The following is a 19,473-nucleotide window of genomic DNA, read 5'->3' as shown; positions in this document are numbered from 1 at the left end:
AATCCTGGGACCGAATCAGCCTGACTCCTGCCTGAAGAGGATCCCTGCCAGCAGAGATCAGCCCCTCTGCAGTGACTGAGGAGTCCAGAGTCATTCTGAACCTGAGGATCATTCATGGAGTTTGTGAGTGCACCATCTTTTAGTTAGTCAGGGAACTTGTTTTGGGGACCCCCTACTCCCTGAACTGTGTCCTCCAGCCAGGGAGTAAGGGTTTGGGGATTTTTATAATCTGCTGCATATTAAACCTGTGGCGGGACTTACCACCTCCTCCCACTTGTGAGTCCTTTGGGCTGTACTGAACCCAGTCAGCCACACTGCTAAACCACTGCAGAGAAAATATCATGGTCATAGCTCATCAAGGGCCGTACCAATGGGACACTAACCTTACATTTGCTACATCAGGTCCTGTGTCTGGAGAAAGTCATGGGTGTTATCAGCGTGGGCACTGGTGACCCTAAGAATAGTGTTTTACCCTGTTATGTTATATTTGTTTCCTGTTTAATAGAATTACTGTGAATACATTGTATGTATTTGTGTTATTTCTTGGGAGTCTCCAACTATCTGACAAGTAAGTGGGGGGTTACCCTGTGGTTAGAATTTTCCTCCCAAGCTGCCCTGGTGACTCTGCTAGGAAGGACTGCGGGGGTGGAGGCACCACCAATTAAATTCATAGGGAAAAATAAAGAAGATACACCCTGCTGAGTGGGTGGCGGGATCCAGAAGAACCCAGACCTGTCCATCAAAACCTGTAATCAAATTAGCATTAAAGAAGGTAACTGGGTGGAGAGGGGGCGCTACACAAATATAATTTCCCAGACACTCCGTTTCTTTCCAGGCCAACAGAGGCTGGAATGCCAGTTAGATGATTGCTGTTCAGCCCCCGAGGCTGGATTAGCCTTGCACTACTCTCAAAGCAATCCAGTTGGTTAATAAAGATTGAGAGGCCTTGCTATGAAACTCAGTGCTGGAGGAGAAAGGCTGGAGTACTAATGAGCTTGACTTGGGAGTTGCCAACTTTGGTTGGATGAATTCCTGGAGCTTTCATCATCTGACATAATCTTTAATTCCTGGAGACTCCAGGACAATCTTGAAGGGTTGGCAACCCCACAGCCTGACCAGTGACCACTAGGAACTAGACAGCATAACGGGTTAGTGTATAAACCCTTCCCTCCAGGAGACTTGTGAACTAGTAGCAAGTGATGAGAATGTATGCCTCCATTTTGCACCATGAGAGAGATGCTAGTAATGGAACTTGATTCATGGGGCTTCTGCCAATATAACCCAAGGTACAGCATTCCCAGTGGCAGTCAGGCTGCCTAGAAAGGAGTCATAGCATTGCCTCCAATGCTCACTCTACCACAGCTGGAACCAGCTAGCACAGTACCAGGGGTAGTTACCATTGGCTGGGCACTAGGGGATGCACTGAATCAATGCACCCTTCTCCCCACCTCTGCAGTCTCTGCTGAAAGAGACTAAGTTTCAAAATTAGAGCTGACCTCCCTGGCAATGGACCCCCCTAGAAAGTTAGTGATGCAAACATCCTGGGACCAAATCACCTGCCCCTTCCCCAAGGGTGTGCAAAATGCAAGGCCAGAGTTTGAAATGGAAAACACAACCCTAACAGGTGTTAAATTAGCCATTAGATGGAGCCTCTAGTGTCCCATAAAGCTAATAGAATTGTATTGATCATTTTAAGGAAAAAATAATATAAAATTTGGATTTTTAAAGGAATCCCTTTGCTTCTGGTAAGGATAAGGTCAGTTTAGTCTGCCTGAATTCTCTTCCAATAGTTCATGATCCCAGCAAGCTACCTGCAAGACACTTCCTGCTTCAGCATTCTGGATCCATGTGATAGGGTGACACAGAAGTTACACCAAATTAACACAATCACTAATGATGGAAATTGGCATCTGCTCCTTCCATCCCTCCTGATGTATGAAGGGCAGAAAGAGGACAAATGCAGATTTTAACTTTATACTGATTGTTTATATGAGCACTAATAGGATCTTAATTTACCATAAGTTTCATAGCACATTAGTAATCACATTTATTTTCTAATTGCATCAATGCATCACCGACCATTTTTAGCTCACATTTTCACCAGCTCTGGTTTTGGTTTTTGTTTTTTTGCCCAGTTTCTGAGGGCTTGGATGTTTTTTCTGGGCTGTGAGCCCAGGTTTTCTTTACTTTTATGTAAGATTGGGTGCAGGACCTGTGAGGCTGTACCGAGGTGGACACGTTATAAATTGATGGTCATAATCAAGGACAATGGAAATCTGTTGAGCATTTTAGTAAAATTCATGGAGATTTTACACCAAAATCTATTGATGGTATAAGCGGGATGTTGGCCCCTGTAGTGAAACTGAGTGGCCTCCCTCCAAGTGGAAGAGGGAGGGACCATTACACTCCCCTTGGAGGGTGGAGCCTAGATCACCCCCCCACCCCCGCCCCCACCCCCACCAGAAGTACCAGGGCGTGGCCGGAAGTATAACAGGCAGGCCCTGCAGCACAGTTGGGGCAGAGCCTCCAGAGGAAGGATGCTCTGCCTGTTCTGCAGCATCCCAGAGGGGAGCCTAAGCTTGGCTGTTCCCGATCCCCACACACTGACGAGGACTGGAGTGGAGGGTCTGCCGCCGTGTACCCCGAGGAGCCGGAAGAGGCCTGGAGACCACAGGTACCGAACCCTGGGGAGGCAGGAAGTGGCCTGGGGTAGCCATGGAGCAGCTGGCTGCAGAGAGAGGTGTGGCTCAGTTAGCGTGTTGCAGCTGGATCCCTGCCGATGCAGGGGCAGCCAATCCTGCCCCTGCCAGGGCCCTGGGCTGGGACATGGTGGAGTAGGGTGGGCCTGAGTCCCCCTGCCACCCCACCCCGGGGTGGCTGACTCCCCACACTGTGCAGGGAAGCTCGAGCCCTGAAGAAGGAGCCTCCCAGCTCCCTTGTAGGCAGTTTGTTTGAAGGTTGCCTGAGCTCCGCCCATGCCAAAGCCAGCCTGAGACTGTTTCGCTTCCTGGCAGCCTGAGCCTCCTCAAGCGCAGGCCCCAGCCCACTGGTAGACTGCTTGTTGCTGGCCACCTGAGCCTCCTCAAGCCCAGGCCCCCAGCTCAGTTATAGACTCTGTTTAAGGCCTGATAGCTTGAGCCACCCAAACCCAGGCTAAACCCTGAGACTGTGACTATTGGTCACCCAGCCCTATTGTGGGCTCTTGACTGTCCTGTGGACTCAGGTGCTGGCCAGACAGGACCAGACTAAGCGGCCTCCCTCCCCACGGGAGAGCGAGGGACCGTTACAGCCCCTTACAGAAATTGAGTGGGTTTTTGTTTTTTTGATTGGCCCCTCTCGCAGTACCAGAAGAAAGGGGGAGGGCCAAAAAGGAGTCAGGATCCTGGGACTGACAGGTCCTCCAAGTCAGCTGGATTGGCAGGGAGGGCAGGCCAGTGAGGGAGTTGAGAGGCCAGGGGCTCGGCGTCCATGTGAGCTGGGGCTGCCAGGGCAGAGTTAGACAGAGACGGGGGAGAGCGCAGCAGCCCAGAGCAGAACCAGGAAGAGTGTAACAGCCCAAGCAGGCGGAGCAGCAGCCTAGAGCCAGAGGAGCAGCGAAGCAATAGTCGTGGGGTGAGTCTCCTGCTCTTGCAGCGGGGTTGTGTGCGCTGGTGTAGGGAGAGAGGAAGAGACTGGCCCCGTTCCCAAAGTCTGTTGAGAAGGCATCAAGTGCCAGAGCGGGACATGGCCTGACAGGAGGCCAGAACCGAAGGTGGAGAATGGGTTCGTCACACAGAGTCCGAACGTATCCTGGGCGAGTGCCACACCCGCAGTGTCACGGCAGCACATCCAGGTCCCAGAAGACAAAACAGGGCTGGAAATTTGTTATAACTGTAAAGTTTATTGCGCTTTAGAGACTGCTGCACTGACCCTCACCCAAGCCACTTCCTCACTGTGCTTATGCTGTGAAGTCATCTTAAGCCCCAAAGAAACGGTTTCTTGTGTAACTAAATTGTATAGCTGTTTAAATGAACTGCAGGTGATTACAGTGATTACAGGTTAAAATGGTCACAAGTGAGTTAGGAGTTTCCTGGAGTGGGGGGCACCATCATCTTTGCCCAGAGTTGCCCATAGAGAGACTGAGGTAAACATCCAGGAACCCCAGGGCTCAGTCCTTCCTGTGTGATGTGAGTCCTGTTCTCCCAGGGCCGAGCGGGAAAGTCAAGGTGAACAGATACATAGGCGGGCAATTGTGTGCCTAATTTATGCACAAAGTTTTTGTAATTGCATATGTATATTAGATAACTTTGTGTGCAAATGCATCAAATTTTCAAATTTTGCACAGTTACCACAATTTACATATGCAAATTATGCATCCAGCTATTCATAAATTCAGTGCCAAAACTGTCTCGTTACACTATGTAAACAGAAGAACTTTTAAATTGCATTGTAAAATTAAATGTAGTTTACCATTTATAAATTAATAAATCCAGGTGTTTCTGTTTTGGACAAACTGAATTGAAAGAACAAGTAATTAAATGGAATGAATAGCTACTAGACTCTAATAAATAAACAAACTCCATATTTCTGTTTGTGCTATACATTGTTTCATGTTGGCTGCATAATGCAACCTGAACCAGCAATGCTTGACTTAATCTAGGAAAGTGCTTTTCCCACCAAAAGTGTTAATAACTTTGGACTTTATTGTGTTGTTAGTTTTTGGGCAGAACTCTCCAATGTAGGGTTCTACTGAAAAATCGATGATTTGTGATACTCCTTTTGTGTTTTTTAACTATAGTATAAAATTCTGAAGAACAAAGTAAAATCTGCAGAGGGGAAAAACTAAATCAGCAGACACTCTGTGCCCAGAAGCACTTACTGTATTTCTTCTGATTCTCTTCTTGATCACTCAGTAGGAAATGCTGCCTACAGAGCTGGAATTAAAGTTATGAGCCAGAAAACTGTAGTTTTATTTCATCTGTGTAGCCTGAGCTGCCCTAAATCCAACAAACCCTTAAAATACAATAAATTAAAAATCTGTAGCAAACATTCATCTGAGTCTCACCTGCCCTCTAGTGGTTGGAGGCCTCCAATAAATCCTTATACTGTAATAAAATCTGGCTCCTTTGGGAAATGTAAACACTTTAAAAGAAAAGGAGTACTTGTGGCACCTGAGAGACTAACCAATTTATTTGAGCATAAGCTTTTGTGAGCTACAGCTCACTTCATCAGATGTATACTGTGGAAAATACGAGAAGGTGTTTTTATACACACAGGCCATGAAAAAAATGAGTGTTTATCACTACAAAAGGTTTTCTCTCCCCCCACCCCACTCTCCTGCTGGTAATAGCTTATCTAAAGTGATCACTCTCCTTACAATGTGTATGATAATCAAGGTGGACCATTTCCAGCACAAATCCAGGTTTTCTCCCCACCCCACTCTCCTGCTGGTAATAGCTTATCTAAAGTGATCACTCTCTTTACAATGTGTATGATAATCAAGGTGGGCCATTTCCAGCACAAATCCAGGTTTTGGTTGATTCATTATAAAAAGTAACCTATTTCCCCTTAAAAAGAAAAGGAGTACTTGTGGCACCTTAGAGACTAACGAATTTATTTGAGCATGAGCTTTCGTGAGCTACAGCTCACTTCATCAGATGCATACCGTGGAAACTGCAGCAGACTCTATATATACACAGAGAATATGAAACAATACCTCCTCCCACCCCACTGTCCTGCTGGTAATAGCTTAATAGCCTTGTGCTCCCCGGCAGCAGGACGGGCTGCGGAGGAGCCCTGCCTGCCCCAGCAAGAGGCGGCCATTGTCTCCCTCTCTGTGTGTTTCCATCTCCCACACCCCGGCAGGCCGAGCGCTGGGGGACCCTGAATCGCCGGGGAGTCTGGAGGGTGTCGCGTTGGGAGCGGGTGGCAGGTCGTCAGCACAGGCTGGCTGCTATAGCACTGCAGAGGGAAAGGAGAGAGACTTTCCTCCCTAGCCCCTTCCTCAGCTTCCTGCCTGCCCTGGGGGCAGCATCCTGGGTCAGTAATGGCTGGCACCCGCTCCACTCCCCGGCTGGCCGCTTCTCCGCCTCTTGCTCCTGACGCAGCTGCCTATGGTAGAGAAACTGGGGCTGCACCTGTAATCTCGTAGTGACCAGCCAGTGCCACCCACCCACCTACCCACCTCTGCTTGCTCATGACTGAGTCCCTCTCACTCTGACTGACTCTGACTGAGTCCCTCTCACTCTTAATAAGCTATTACCAGCAGGACAGTGGGGTGGGAGGAGGTATTGTTTCATATTCTCTGTGTATATATAGAGTCTGCTGCAGTTTCCACGGTATGCATCTGATGAAGTGAGCTGTAGCTCACGAAAGCTCATGCTCAAATAAATTCGTTAGTCTCTAAGGTGCCACAAGTACTCCTTTTCTTTCTGCGAATACAGACTAACACGGCTGTTACTCTGAAACCTATTTCCCCTTGTTTATCATACACATTGTAAGGAGAGTGATCACTTTAGATAAGCTATTACCAGCAGGAGAGTGGGGTGGGGGGAGAGAAAACCTTTTGTAGTGATAAACACCCATTTTTTCATGGCCTGTGTATATAAAAACACCTTCTCGTATTTTCCACAGTATGCATCCGATGAAGTGAGTTGTAGCTCACGAAAGCTTATGCTCAAATAAATTGGTTAGTCTCTAAGGTGCCACAAGTACTCCTTTTCTTTTTGCGAATACAGACTAACATGGCTGTTACTCTGAAACCTGTAAACACTTTAATTGCTCAAAAGGTCCTCAGATGAAGTAGACAATTAATTAGCTCTTCTATAGCTCCATACATTTTCCAGGCTAATTAAAGGTAAAAATTACCATGTCATGGGAGAGCTGTACCATGCAGACTTTTTTTTTAAATTTGCCATTGTTTCAATTATAAATTTTAGATGGGTGCCATTGGACACAATCTCTTTGACATAGTCTGTAATTAGTGCCCTTCTGCAGCATGCAGGTAGATCACATTTAATAAAATGTCCCAGATTAATGGATAGTTAGTAATAAACTCTGTATTCCCATCAAGGTAGCCAAGCCAAGAAACACATTTATTGACAATAGTCACATTTCTTACACTCCAACTTTGTTACTATCATAATTTCAATGATAAAAAGGTCCACTGTGTCGGACATTATAAAAAGTACCAAGGAAATCTCCTATCCTGTATTCCTCACACATTCAAAACTCCTGCAGTCTTGGAAATTAATATTTCAAAGTATTGGAGCCATTCAAATTCTGTTTCTGATCATATGTCAATTTTTGCAGAACTCATAATTTCAACCATCAAAAAATCCAGTTTACATATGACAGAGTAAAGAAAAATGTTTCTAAATTACCTTGCTATTTTTATTGCTAGAGGCTTTTATATGTATGCTAATAGTCAATTTCTGATGTTTTTTTCTTTTGTGATAATGAATGGCACGTTACCAGATTTTGTAACCTGAATGAAACTCTGTAAAAGAACTAGGAGTTTGTATCTCCTTCTGTAGTGCTGAAATCTCACTGAGGTTTTACATCACAACAGTTTATTAACTTTGGAATTATTCTTATTAATGGTTGATAATATTCAAGGTCAGTTTGAGTTTTGCCTTTTTAAGACAGCATTTGGTTGTTAAAATGAATGTTAATATTGTTTGTTACATTTTTGGTAATGCTAAATAAAATGTGAAGGAATGTTCTGGTCACTGAGTACTGGGCTGAAGAAACAGGGAAAGGGGAATGTGTACCATTTCTCAGGGAGTGGGTATCACTTACCCATCATCTTCTGAAATGCATAGGAATAAACAAGGAAATCTCCAGTAGGAGTAGAGAAGTATATTTTACCTCTGTATTGGCACTGTTGTGACCACTAACGTAATGCAGTGTTCAGTTCCAGTGTTTGCAATTCAAGAAAGATGTCGATAAATTAGAGAGGATTCAGAGAAGAGCCATGAGATTGATTGATTAAAGGATTAGAGAAATCTATAGTGATAGACTCAAGCACCTCAATCTACTTAGCTTAACAAAAGAAGGTTAAGGGGAGACTTGATTACAGTCTACGTTCCCCATGTAGGTACTTAAATATTTGATAATGGACTCTTCAGGCTAGCGGAGAAAGGCATAACATGACCCAGTGGCTGGAAGTTGAAGCTAGACAAATTCAGACTGGAAATAAGGTGTAAAATTTTACTGGTAAGAGTAATTAACCCTTGGAGCAATTTACCATGGGTCATGATGGATTCTCTATCACTGACAATTTTTAAATCAACATTGGATGTTTTTTCAAAAAGCTTTGCTGTAGGAATTATTTCGGGGACATCTTATGGCCTGTGTTAGAAAGGAGGGCAGAGTAGATGATCCCAGGGGTCTCTTTTACCCTTAGAATCTATGATGATAAAGACATATGAAGTAAGCTAAAACAAATCTACATTTTGTTATTTTATAAAAATGTGTATTAAAGACACATGGTCCCCACCTGCTGCTACCATTTTTTTTCTATCTGGTGATATTTGCTTGTAGAAATATTCTAATACAGCAACCACATAACTTACACCCCTGTGATTTCACCATTCCCCACCATAGCTGCCTCCTCTAAGCCACAAGTAGAGGCAGCAGCTAGGACAATCACATGTAAACCCAGTATTCATTTTTAGAATGACAGTAAACTTCGTAGATTTTTTTTCCTTAATGTGTCAATTCAAACTCAGAAAGATGCTGGGTTTTGTACATATTTATTGAAAAGGACAAGAAGCATTACTTTTTTTCCCCTGCAGAACAAGTGACCCAGTTTCTTCCACAGAGCACAATCATACATGACAGCTGTCAAAAGTAAATAGTCTTTGCTCTTCTATATTAGTAAAGCAGATAGATTACAAGTTGCCCATATTGTATTTAATATGTCCCAACCTCAGCTGGTTACACTGCAAAACATAATACACTATTTAGAATAGCATCATTAGGACACACAAAGGTCTCCAAAAGTACAAAGCATGCAACAGCTCTTTCACATGTATAACGAGACTGGATTAGGGAACCCACTGCGACTATTATGTTCCAACAGGCTGAGTTTGCACTGAAGAATGCCAAGCTGCATTTTAAGAACATAGTGACATGACTGATTTCTACAGCCACTGAGAGCTTTCACTGGCAGTGGGAAAATGGGGTTTCCAAATCCTACAATTCTTCCTCCTCTTGTGAAGTACGGTGATAGAAACTCTCACTCATCGGAAGCTTAATGGACAGCTTCGTGAAAGGCATTTCCTAATGTGGACTTGTCACAGAAACCTGGATCTGAACAGCAAAACCAGCCCCTCCAGTTGGCCTAGAGGTGAAGTGGGCCAGAGATGCTGGCTGAACACAGATCCTACTTTTGTTTCTCAACTGGATTTATAAAAATAGCTTTCTGTTTTCAAGCTTCTCTGTGATGGTGAGCATTAAAGAGAATGGGACATGAGGATGGTGAGTTTGTGAAGCTTTTCTCCATCAAGTTCCAGTACTTCCATCTAAAAACACATGTTGTACAGCTTAGTAGCCATTCTGGTGTTTGATCCTTTTGCCTACAGATTTTCTATCCCCAGTGGGTCATCAGGTTGACATTCAGTACATGCTGGAAAGAAGAGTACTGATACCAAGGGAAGACATCATCAAGTAGAATCATAGAATATCAGAGTTGGAAGGGACCTCTGGAGGTCATCTAATCCAACCCCCTGCCCAGAGCAGGACCAATCCCAACTAAATCATCCCAGCCAGGGCTTTGTCAAGCCTGATCTTAAAAACTTCTAAGGAAGGGGATTCCACCACCTCCCTAGGTAACACATTCCAGTGTTTCACCACCCTCCTAGTGAAAAAGTGTCATAAATATAAAGGGAAGGGTAAACCCCTTTGAAATCCCTCCTGGCCAGGGGAAAGCTCCTCTCACCTGTAAAGGGTTAAGAAGCTAAAGGTAACCTCGCTGGCACCTGACCAAAATGACCAATGAGGAGACAAGATACTTTCAAAAGCTGGGAGGAGGGAGAGAAACAAAGGGTCTGTGTGTCTGTCTATATGCTGGTTTCTGCCGGGGATAGACCAGGAATGGAGTCTTAGAACTTTTAGTAAGTAATCTAGCTAGGTATGTGTTAGATTATGATTTCTTTAAATGGCTGAGAAAAGAATTGTGCTGAATAGAATAACTATTTCTGTCTGTGTATCTTTTTTGTAACCTAAGGTTTTGCCTAGAGGGGTTCTCTATGTTTTTGAATCTAATTACCCTGTAAGGTCTCTACCATCCTGATTTTACAGGGGGGATTTCTTTATTTCTATTTACTTCTATTTTTATTAAAAGTCTTCTTGTAAGAAAACTGAATGCTTTTTCATTGTTCTCAGATCCAAGGGTTTGGATCTGTGGTCACCTATGCAAATTGGTGAGGCTTTTTATCCAACATTTCCCAGGAAATGGGGGGTGCAAGTGTTGGGAGGATTGTTCATTGTTCTTAAGATCCAAGGGTCTGGGTCTGTAGTCACCTAGGCAAATTGGTGAGGCTTTTTACCAAACCTTGTCCAGGAAGTGGGGTGCAGGGTTTTGGGAAGTATTTTGGGGGGAAAGACGCGTCCAAACAGCTCTTCCCCAGTAACCAGTATTAGTTTGGTGGTGGTAGCGGCCATTCCAAGGACCACGGGTGGAATACTCTGTACCTTGGGGAAGTTTTGACCTAAGCTGGTAAAGATAAGCTTAGGAGGTTTTTCATGCAGGTCCCCACATCTGTACCCTAGAGTTCAGAGTGGGGGAGGAACCTTGACAACTTCCATCTAAAAACACATGTTGTACAGCTTAGTAGCCATTCTGGTGTTTGATCCTTTTGCCTACAGATTTTCTATCCCCAGTGGGTCATCAGGTTGACATTCAGTACATGCTGGAAAGAAGAGTACTGATACCAAGGGAAGACATCATCAAGTAGAATCATAGAATATCAGAGTTGGAAGGGACCTCTGGAGGTCATCTAATCCAACCCCCTGCCCAGAGCAGGACCAATCCCAACTAAATCATCCCAGCCAGGGCTTTGTCAAGCCTGATCTTAAAAACTTCTAAGGAAGGGGATTCCACCACCTCCCTAGCTAACACATTCCAGTGTTTCACCACCCTCCTAGTGAAAAAGTTTTTCCTAATATCCAACCTAAACCTCCCCCACTGCAACTTGAGACCATTACTCCTTGTCCTGTCATCTGCTGTCACTGAGAATAGTCTAGATCCATCCTCTTTGGATCCACCTTTCAGGTAGTTAAAAGCAGCTATCAAATCCCCCCTCATTCTTCTCTTCCGTAGACTAAACAATCCCAGTTCCCTCAGCCTCTCCTCATAAGTCATGTGTTCCAGACCCCTCATCATTTTTGTTGCCCTTCGCTGGACTCTCTCCAATTTCTCCACATCCTTCTTGTAGCGTGGGGCCCAAAACTGGACACAGTACTCCAGATGAGGCCTCACCAATGTCGAATAGAGGGGAACGATCACGTCCCTCTATCTTCTGGCAATGTCCCTACTTATACACCCCAAAATGCCATTGGCCTTCTTGGCAACAACGGCACACTGTTGACTCATATCCAGCTTCTCATTCACTGTCACCCCTAGGTCCTTCTCTGCAGAACTGCTGCCTAGCCATTCGGTCCCTAGTCTGTAGTGATGCATTGGGTTCTTCCGTCCTAAGTGCAGGACTCTGCATTTGTCCTTGTTGAACCTCATCAGATTTCTTTTGGCCCAATCCTCCAATTTGTCTAGGTCCCTCTGTATCCTATCCCTACCCTCCAGCATATCTACCACTCCTCCCAGTTTAGTGTCATCTGCAAACTTGCTGAGGGTGCAATCCACACCATCCTCCAGATCATTTATGAAGATATTGAACAAAACCGGCCCCAGGACCGACCCTTGGGGCACTCCACTTGATACCGACTGCCAACTAGACATGGAGCCATTGATCACTACCCGTTGGGTCCGACAATCTAGCCAACTTTCTACCCACCTTGTAGTGCATCCATCCAGCCCATACTTCTTTAACTTGCTGACAAGTATACTGTGGGAGACCATGTCAAAAGCTTTGCTAAAGTTGAGGAATAACACGTCCACTGCTTTCCTTTCATCCACAGAACAAGTTATCTCATCATAGAAGGCAATTAGATTAGTCAGGCATGACTTTCCCTTGGTGAATCCATGCTGACTGTTCCTGATCACTTTGTCTCGTCTAAGTGCTTCAGAATTGATTCCTTGAGGACATGCTCCATGATTTTTCCAGGGACTGAGGTGAGGCTGACCGGCCTGTAGTTCCCAGAATCCTCCTTCTTCCCTTTTTTAAAGATTGGCACTACATTAGCCTTTTTCCAGTCTTCCGGGACTTCCCCCGATCGCCAGGAGTTTTCAAAGATAACGGCCAATGGCTCTGCAATCACATCCATCAATTCCTTTAGCACTCTCGGATGCAACGCATCCGGCCCCATGGACTTGTGCACGTCCAGTTTTTCTAAATAGTCCCGAACCACTTCTTCCTTCACAGAGGGCTGGCCACCCCCTCCCCATGCTGTGCTGCCCAGTGCAGTAGTCTGGGAGCTGACCTTGTTCGTGAAAACAGAGGCAAAAAAAGCATTGAGTACATTAGCTTTTTCCATATCCTCTGTCACTAGGTTGCCTCCCTCATTCAGTAAGGGGCCCACACTTTCCTTGGCTTTCTTCTTGTTGCCAACATACCTGAAGAAACCCTTCTTGTTACTCTTGACATCCCTCGCTAGCTGCAACTCCAGGTGTGATTTAGCCTTCCTGATTTCATTCCTACATGCCCGAGCAATATTTATATACTCATCCCTGGTCATTTGTCCAATCTTCCACTTCTTGTAAGCTTCGTTTTTGTGTTTAAGATCAGCAAGGATTTCACTGTTAAGCCTAGCTGGTCGCCTGCCATATTTACTATTCTTTCTACACATCGGGATGGTTTGTCCCTGTAACCACAATAAGGATTCTTTAAAATACAGCCAGCTCTCCTGGACTCCTTTCCCCCTCATGTTATTCTCCCAGGGGATCCTGCCCATCAGTTCCCGGAGGGAGTCAAAGTCTGCTTTTCTGAAGTCCAGGGTCCGTATTCTGCTGCTTTCCTTTCTTCCTTGTGTCAGGATCCTGAACTCGACCATCTCATGGTCACTGCCTCTCAGGTTCCCATCCACTTTTGCTTCCCCTACTAATTCTTCCCGGTTTGTGAGCAGCAGGTCAAGAAGAGGTCTGCCTCTAGTTGGTTCCTCCAGCACTTGCACCAGGAAATTGTCCCCTACACTTTCCAAAAACTTCCTGGATTGTCTGTGCACCGCTGTATTGCTCTCCCAGCAGATATCAGGTCGCCCATGAGAACCAGGGCGTGCGATCTAGTAGCTTCTGCGAGTTGCCGGAAGAAAGCCTCGTCCACCAGTAGTATCAGTGTGGGCCTAATTTTAACATAGATTAAGACAAAGAGGGTTGCAAAACTGAGTGGGGTAAAATGCAGCCTGGGCTGTAATTGAGGAACTCATCCTCACTCTCAATTTTTGTATTTTCCCTTCTTTCCACTGTGTATTCTCCGTCTTCTGCTCTCCCCACACATACAGTTATAAAGGGGGAAGCGCGGGGCATAAAGCCCAGGAGACCTATTTTGCTCCACTTTTGATTAGGATGATTAGTAAGGACCTCTGATCTAGGACCATGGTGAAACCAGAGTGGCCACTGCTAAGGTAGGTGGCAATATTTCTCTTTAACTCTTCCATATGACAGTGCTTAATCTTTGAAATGCTTTGTCTTGGTTGCATTCTGTGCCTTGTATCTTTTTCTGAATGCTGATGTGGAGGAAGAGGCAAGAGTGAGTAGGACGTGTACACACTAGTGCTTACTTCAGTATAACGTAAGTCGCTCAGAGGTGTGGAAAAGCTACACCCCCGAAGGATGTAAATTACACCAATCTAAGCTCCAGTGTGGACAGGGCTGTGTCAGTGGGAGAAGCTCTCCTGCCAACATAGCTACCGCCATTTGGGGAAGTGGAATAATTATCTCCCGTCAACATAGACCATCTGCATTAGCAGCACTGCAGTGGTGCAGCTACATCAGTCCAAACGCTGCTTTCAATTTCATAGAGATAAATTTTAGGAGAGAGAATACACCTCTGGCAGATGACTCCTCACTCAAATATCCCTCTAGAAGGAGATTCCTTTCCTGATAGCTAATCTATGCTGTTCGTTCTTAACTTCACACCATTGTTGTATGATATCCCAACTCCCTGGAGTGTGAAAGGCTGTCCTTCTCTCGATCCTTGTTTGAATTCTTTAGGTCATAGATATCCGATCTAACTTTATCCCTTTGCTTTTTTTTGTGGCCTGGTCTACACCGGGGGTGGGGGGATCGATCTAAGTTACGCAACTTCAGCTACATGTATAACGTAGCTGAAGTTGACATACTTAGCTCTATTTACCACGGTGTCTTCACTATGGTGGGTTGACAGCAGGTGCTCCCTCATCGACTCCGCCTGCGCCTCTTGCTCCAGTGGAGTACCAGAGTCGATGGGAGAGCACTCGGTGGTTGATTTATCAATTGACCCCCGCTGGATCGATCGCTGCCTGTCGATCCAGTGGGTAATGTAGACAAGCCCACAGTGTGTAAGGTAACAAAACCAGGGGGGAAAATTCCATATGTTGTTAATTTTTGATTTGTAAAGATGGTAAAAAAAGATGGTGTTGCATTATCTTGTGGTGACAGAAGCACTATGTGGAAGAGAATGGGATCAAAGGAAAAATGTGTCTGGCAAGCGTTCCTGCCAAGCACACAGCAAGCCAAGCAAAACATGTGTATTGGTAAAGTGTGCAGATGGGAGTGTGACAGCAGATCCATCTCCAATACCTGCTCCTGTGTCTGAACATCCATATAGTGCGCTATCCCACTTATATGTGGGAGGAAATATAGGAGCCACTTAGTTTTTCACTCTGCTGCTTTTTTGGAAAGCTAAGTAACTTCAGTTCATGAGCCTATGAAAGTCCTTGCCTTTCTAAATGAGCCTTGTCTTGACTCTCTCTGGTACCATCTCCGGTGTTTGAATGTCATACAGACAAAGGAAAATGTATTTCTTAATGTACGCCCTTTACTAACAACCAATTTTGTTGTTTTTTTTTAAATGCACATTATACAGTAATGTAACAATTCTCTGTGGTGCATTTTAACATATTTTGTAGAAGAAAGAGATAGATACTATTTGTTGCTTAGAAACAATTCTGTGTAATGCAAAATGAATCCATAAACTTGTAAGCCTTCTTAAAACACATCTTGTGTGTGTATTGTTTATAGGTTGGGTCAGCTGCTAACTAGGACAGGCCCCCAGGAATATGTTACCCCTGTGCATTGCAGTGGCTGCCTACTCACTTCTGGGTGAACTTAAAGATGCTGGGTACAGTCTACAAAGCCTTACTGGTCTAGTCCCAACTATGTACCACTTCTTTTAAACTCCACTCTGTCAGCTGCATGCAAAAGACTCAGTGTTTCTAGGGTGAAGCTTGCAGGTGTTGAACAGAGCATTGTCACTGGCAGTTTCTTGCCTTTTAGAATTTGCTCCTACCAGAAACACACCTAAGATCAAACTTCTTCTTCAATCCTTAGCCAAACATCAGCTGTAGCGACTGTTTACCATTTGGTCTGTTCCTGTGTGGCCACAAGGGCTTGACGGGCCAAAAGTCCAACATTGGAACAGACTTAATGGACCCATGTAATAGCAGGTCTTCCTCTGGACTGCTTCCACCACTTGGTTAGTGGAATTTTTATCCCGGATGTTACAAGCCACATGGAGAGCAGCATTCTGGCAATATGTCTGAAAAGCGTAAGACGTCAGCTGCGGCCAATGGCCTGAATAGTCTGTAGATAGGAGCAACTGTAAATGTCTGCGTAACAAATGAAGTTGTTCCATTTTATGCCCAATATATGACACTGGCATTTTGTGTGGAAAGCCTCCAGCTTTTCCCAGTCGGAGCAGCATAGTGTCCATGTTTCATATCCGTACAGCATTACGGTGAGGATACAGGTCTAATAGATCCTAAACTCTGTTGTCATGCTGAGATGATGTTGATTCCATATTTGTTGTAAATGACCCATGGCAGACACTGCAGTCAGTCAGGGGAAGAACCTCCGTATGAGAGTTGGATGAACTGCTGAGTATAGAACCCAAATAGCAAAAGCTGGAGACTGCTTTGAGAGTTTCATTATTTTAGGAGATTGGAGTCGTGGGTGGACCTAATCCTAGGTTTTGCAGCTATGTCTTTGACCACAAAACATGGAGGCCGACCTTGGCCAACTAATCCTCCATTTACTGCAGTGCCTCATGAAACCTGTTGGGACTCTGTACTAGAAGAACAATGATAGCATCCTTCAACTACCTGAAGCAGGGTTCCAAAGGGGATGGAGCTAGGCTGTTCTCAGTGGTGCCAGATGACAGAACAAGGAACAGTGGTCTCAAGTTGCAGTGGGGGAGGTCTAGGTTGGATATTAGGAAAAACTATTTCACTAGGAGGGTGGTGAAGCACTGGAATGAGTTACCTAGGAAGGTGGTAGAACCTCCATCCTTAGAGGTTTTTAACGCCCAACTTGACAAAGCCCTGGCTGGGATGATTTAGTTGGGGTTGGTCCTGCTTTGAGCAGGGGGTTGGACTAGGTGACCTCCTGAGGTCTCTTCCAACCCTAATCTTCTATGATTCTATGAATGTCAGTAGCATAGTCAAGGTCTGAGAGTGAGAGATCATGGATCTTAATGCCTGTGGACCTGACAGAATGCTGCATTATGAAATCCGTTGCCCAACAAAAGTGTGCAGTGGCCAAGACGCAGCCCTACCTGACACCAGATATTGATTTAAAAGGTGCCAACATCTGATTTCCCAGATGTACATGGGCAGTGGTTCCATTGTACATCTCACTAATCAAGTCCAGCGGAGTGGTTGGAACACCTATGCCCTTTAAGGCTGAGTCAAACACAGCCTTGTGACATATGCCACGTGGAGGGGCTTCTTGAACTCGTGGTGTATCTTTGACAACAAGGAGAGGGCCAAAATGGCATCTAACGTGGACCTAGTCCTCGTAAATCCTGACTGTTGAGAGTCACGCTTCCAATGTAGCAGGGGCTCCAAATGTGCCAGGAGAACATGCGCAAACACCATCCCTATCACGGACAACAAGGTGATCATCCTGCAGCTCTTACATTTGCAGTGCAGTCCCTTGCCCTTATAAAGTTAGATCACAATACCAGTAAGTGCATTTGGGTCAGCCAGGAACACGAGATTATTATGTGGAGGGATGATGCATACTAGAGATTGCAATTGATCATAGAAATGATCTTTAATTAAATCAGCTAATTCCTCTCTCAGTGCATAGACTACTATGACAGCGAGGTGACCGTGCCGATGTTTAAGACATGCAATAAGTAGTCAAGATGACATGGGCATCCAAGTTATCAAGGAGGACTTGGCCTTGCCTCGGAGTAGTAATGCTACCCCATATAAGTGGTTGGAACTGCTGGAATACAGAAGTAATGAATCTTCCACCTCATGGCATCCATGATCTATCAGCCTTGCTTCTGATAGGCCAGCGATTGATATGCCAAGACAGTCCATTTCACATGAGACAACAAGAGAGCAAATGGCTGTTTCATATGTAAAGACTTTTTAGCTTTGAATTGAATTAAGTCAAAAGGAAATGCCTGCTATTCCCATAGCAGCACCCTATACAAAATAAGAACAATGTTAATAAAAACTGTACAGAATTAACTTAAACTTACAGGACTGCCATTTTTGTTCTTGAATGTGCTTGTTTTGACAAAGAGCAGAATACACTTCAGTTGCTCAAATGAGCTCTTTCTATCCCTTCAGACACAAACCCCATCTGTTTGTTTCCCTTGCACTACTGCCAAGTTCTCAGATATCTACATTGTCTTGAAATGACCAATTACCAGTGTAACATAACTTGCACCACAGGCTTTGGTGTGCAATATAACAAACCCAGAATTAAGGTGTATGCCACCTCTGCTGATTTGATCTCCTGTTGTATTTTAGTTAAAAGAAAACCTGCCTTGCAGGGTTAACTTATCGGTGATGCCCATGGGAATGTCTGCCAGCGTGGAGCAGGTATTGAGTCGTGAGGCCTTGCGGGACATGATGCTGGACCTCTTTTTGTGATGGCAAAAATAGTTACTAACATGAAATCGGAATTTGTCATGGAGGGAGGCATAGATGAAAGGGTTATAACAGGCAGAGCTCATGGCGATCAAGTGACATGACACTTGAATGACATTCACGTACCTCTTGTCTAAGATGATGAACTCTTCATCTACATCTCTGATGAGGTTCACCACCTGCAGAGGTAGCCAGCAGACAGCAAAGCACATGACTGAAATAATGAGAACCCGGAAGGTCTTTCGTTTTTTATTGGTCCATTTCTCTTGGTTGTGGTAAGCAGCCCCTGGGACATTCCTCTTCCTGAGGCGATAAGAAATGGCACAGTAGGAGATAGAGACTGCAGAAAGTGGGAGCATGTAGGACAAAAGGAGCATTGAGCATGAGTACAGCAGCCTCTCTTTCTCTTGGTGCTTCCAGAATTCTTCACAGATGAACATGTCGTGGCCAATCTTGTTGAGATCTAGATAATGGGTGTGCATGGATGTAGGCACAGAAACCACAATGGAGAGTAACCAAATGAAGGCCACTATGTAGACACAGGACTTGCGGCTTAGCCTTTTGCGAATGGGGTAAGCAACAACAATATATCGGTCCACTGCAATAGCTGTGAGGGACAGCACAGACACAAATACAGTAGCAGTCTGCATCAAGGTGACAAAGTAACACATGAACATCCCAAAGAGCCAGCCCCGGATCTCAAAGGCATAGGATGCAGTAAGTGGGACGCAGAAAATGCACATGATCAAGTCAGCTGCAGCCAAGTTTCCAATAAGGAAGTTAGTGGTGCTGTGCAGTTTTTTGGTGACAACAATAAGGAGAATAAGGAGCAAGTTGCCGATGCAAGCCACAGCCACCAGAGTGGCATAGAGGGGAATGAAGAGGAGCTTCAGGTCAAAGAGGAGGTCAAGGCCAGTGAACACAGGGATCGAACTGTTCTTCAAAGAGTTGTTTTGTAGCTGGCCCTGTGCCATGTTGAGTTTCACGTCTGATGACTGTTACTTATCCTTGCCTTAAACAAATTCAAACAGGGAAAGCTTGTTAGTACTAAAGAAAAATGGTGATTTTGTTTATCAATTTCTGCCACAGGAGGTCAGCTGACTTCAAGGCCCAGATGCTCAGCTGTAGCTCAGGAGCCACCAGGCTGTGGTCCAAAGGAGGCTTACCTTTGTGTTTCCCTGATTCTGGGCTAGCTGCATGCGTGGATGGTCTCCTGGAATATGTTAGAATAGCCCAAATGCTGCTGTGAATTACTTTGGCTGCCAGTGGCCCTAAGGGTCTGTTATGGCA

General features: G+C 45.0%; 1 protein-coding gene across 1 annotated transcript; it reads right to left on the bottom strand.

Moving 5' to 3' along the window:
- Positions 1 to 18,059: 18,059 nt before the first annotated feature.
- Positions 18,060 to 19,157, bottom strand: LOC144266814 (prolactin-releasing peptide receptor-like). The gene has a single exon (XM_077820334.1). It carries the CDS (start codon positions 19,155 to 19,157, stop codon positions 18,060 to 18,062), a length of 1,098 nt encoding a protein of 365 aa, XP_077676460.1.
- Positions 19,158 to 19,473: the final 316 nt, after the last annotated feature.

This window comes from Eretmochelys imbricata, chromosome 6 (assembly GCF_965152235.1).
Source record: "Eretmochelys imbricata isolate rEreImb1 chromosome 6, rEreImb1.hap1, whole genome shotgun sequence".
Classification (NCBI taxonomy): domain Eukaryota; kingdom Metazoa; phylum Chordata; order Testudines; family Cheloniidae; genus Eretmochelys; species Eretmochelys imbricata.
This window is presented reverse-complemented; position numbering and strand designations above follow the sequence as displayed.

Excerpts from the sequence above, each read along its gene's own strand:
- LOC144266814 (XM_077820334.1), bottom strand. The coding sequence starts at position 19,157 with ATGGCACAGGGCCAGCTACAAAACAACTCTTTGAAGAACAGTTCGATC.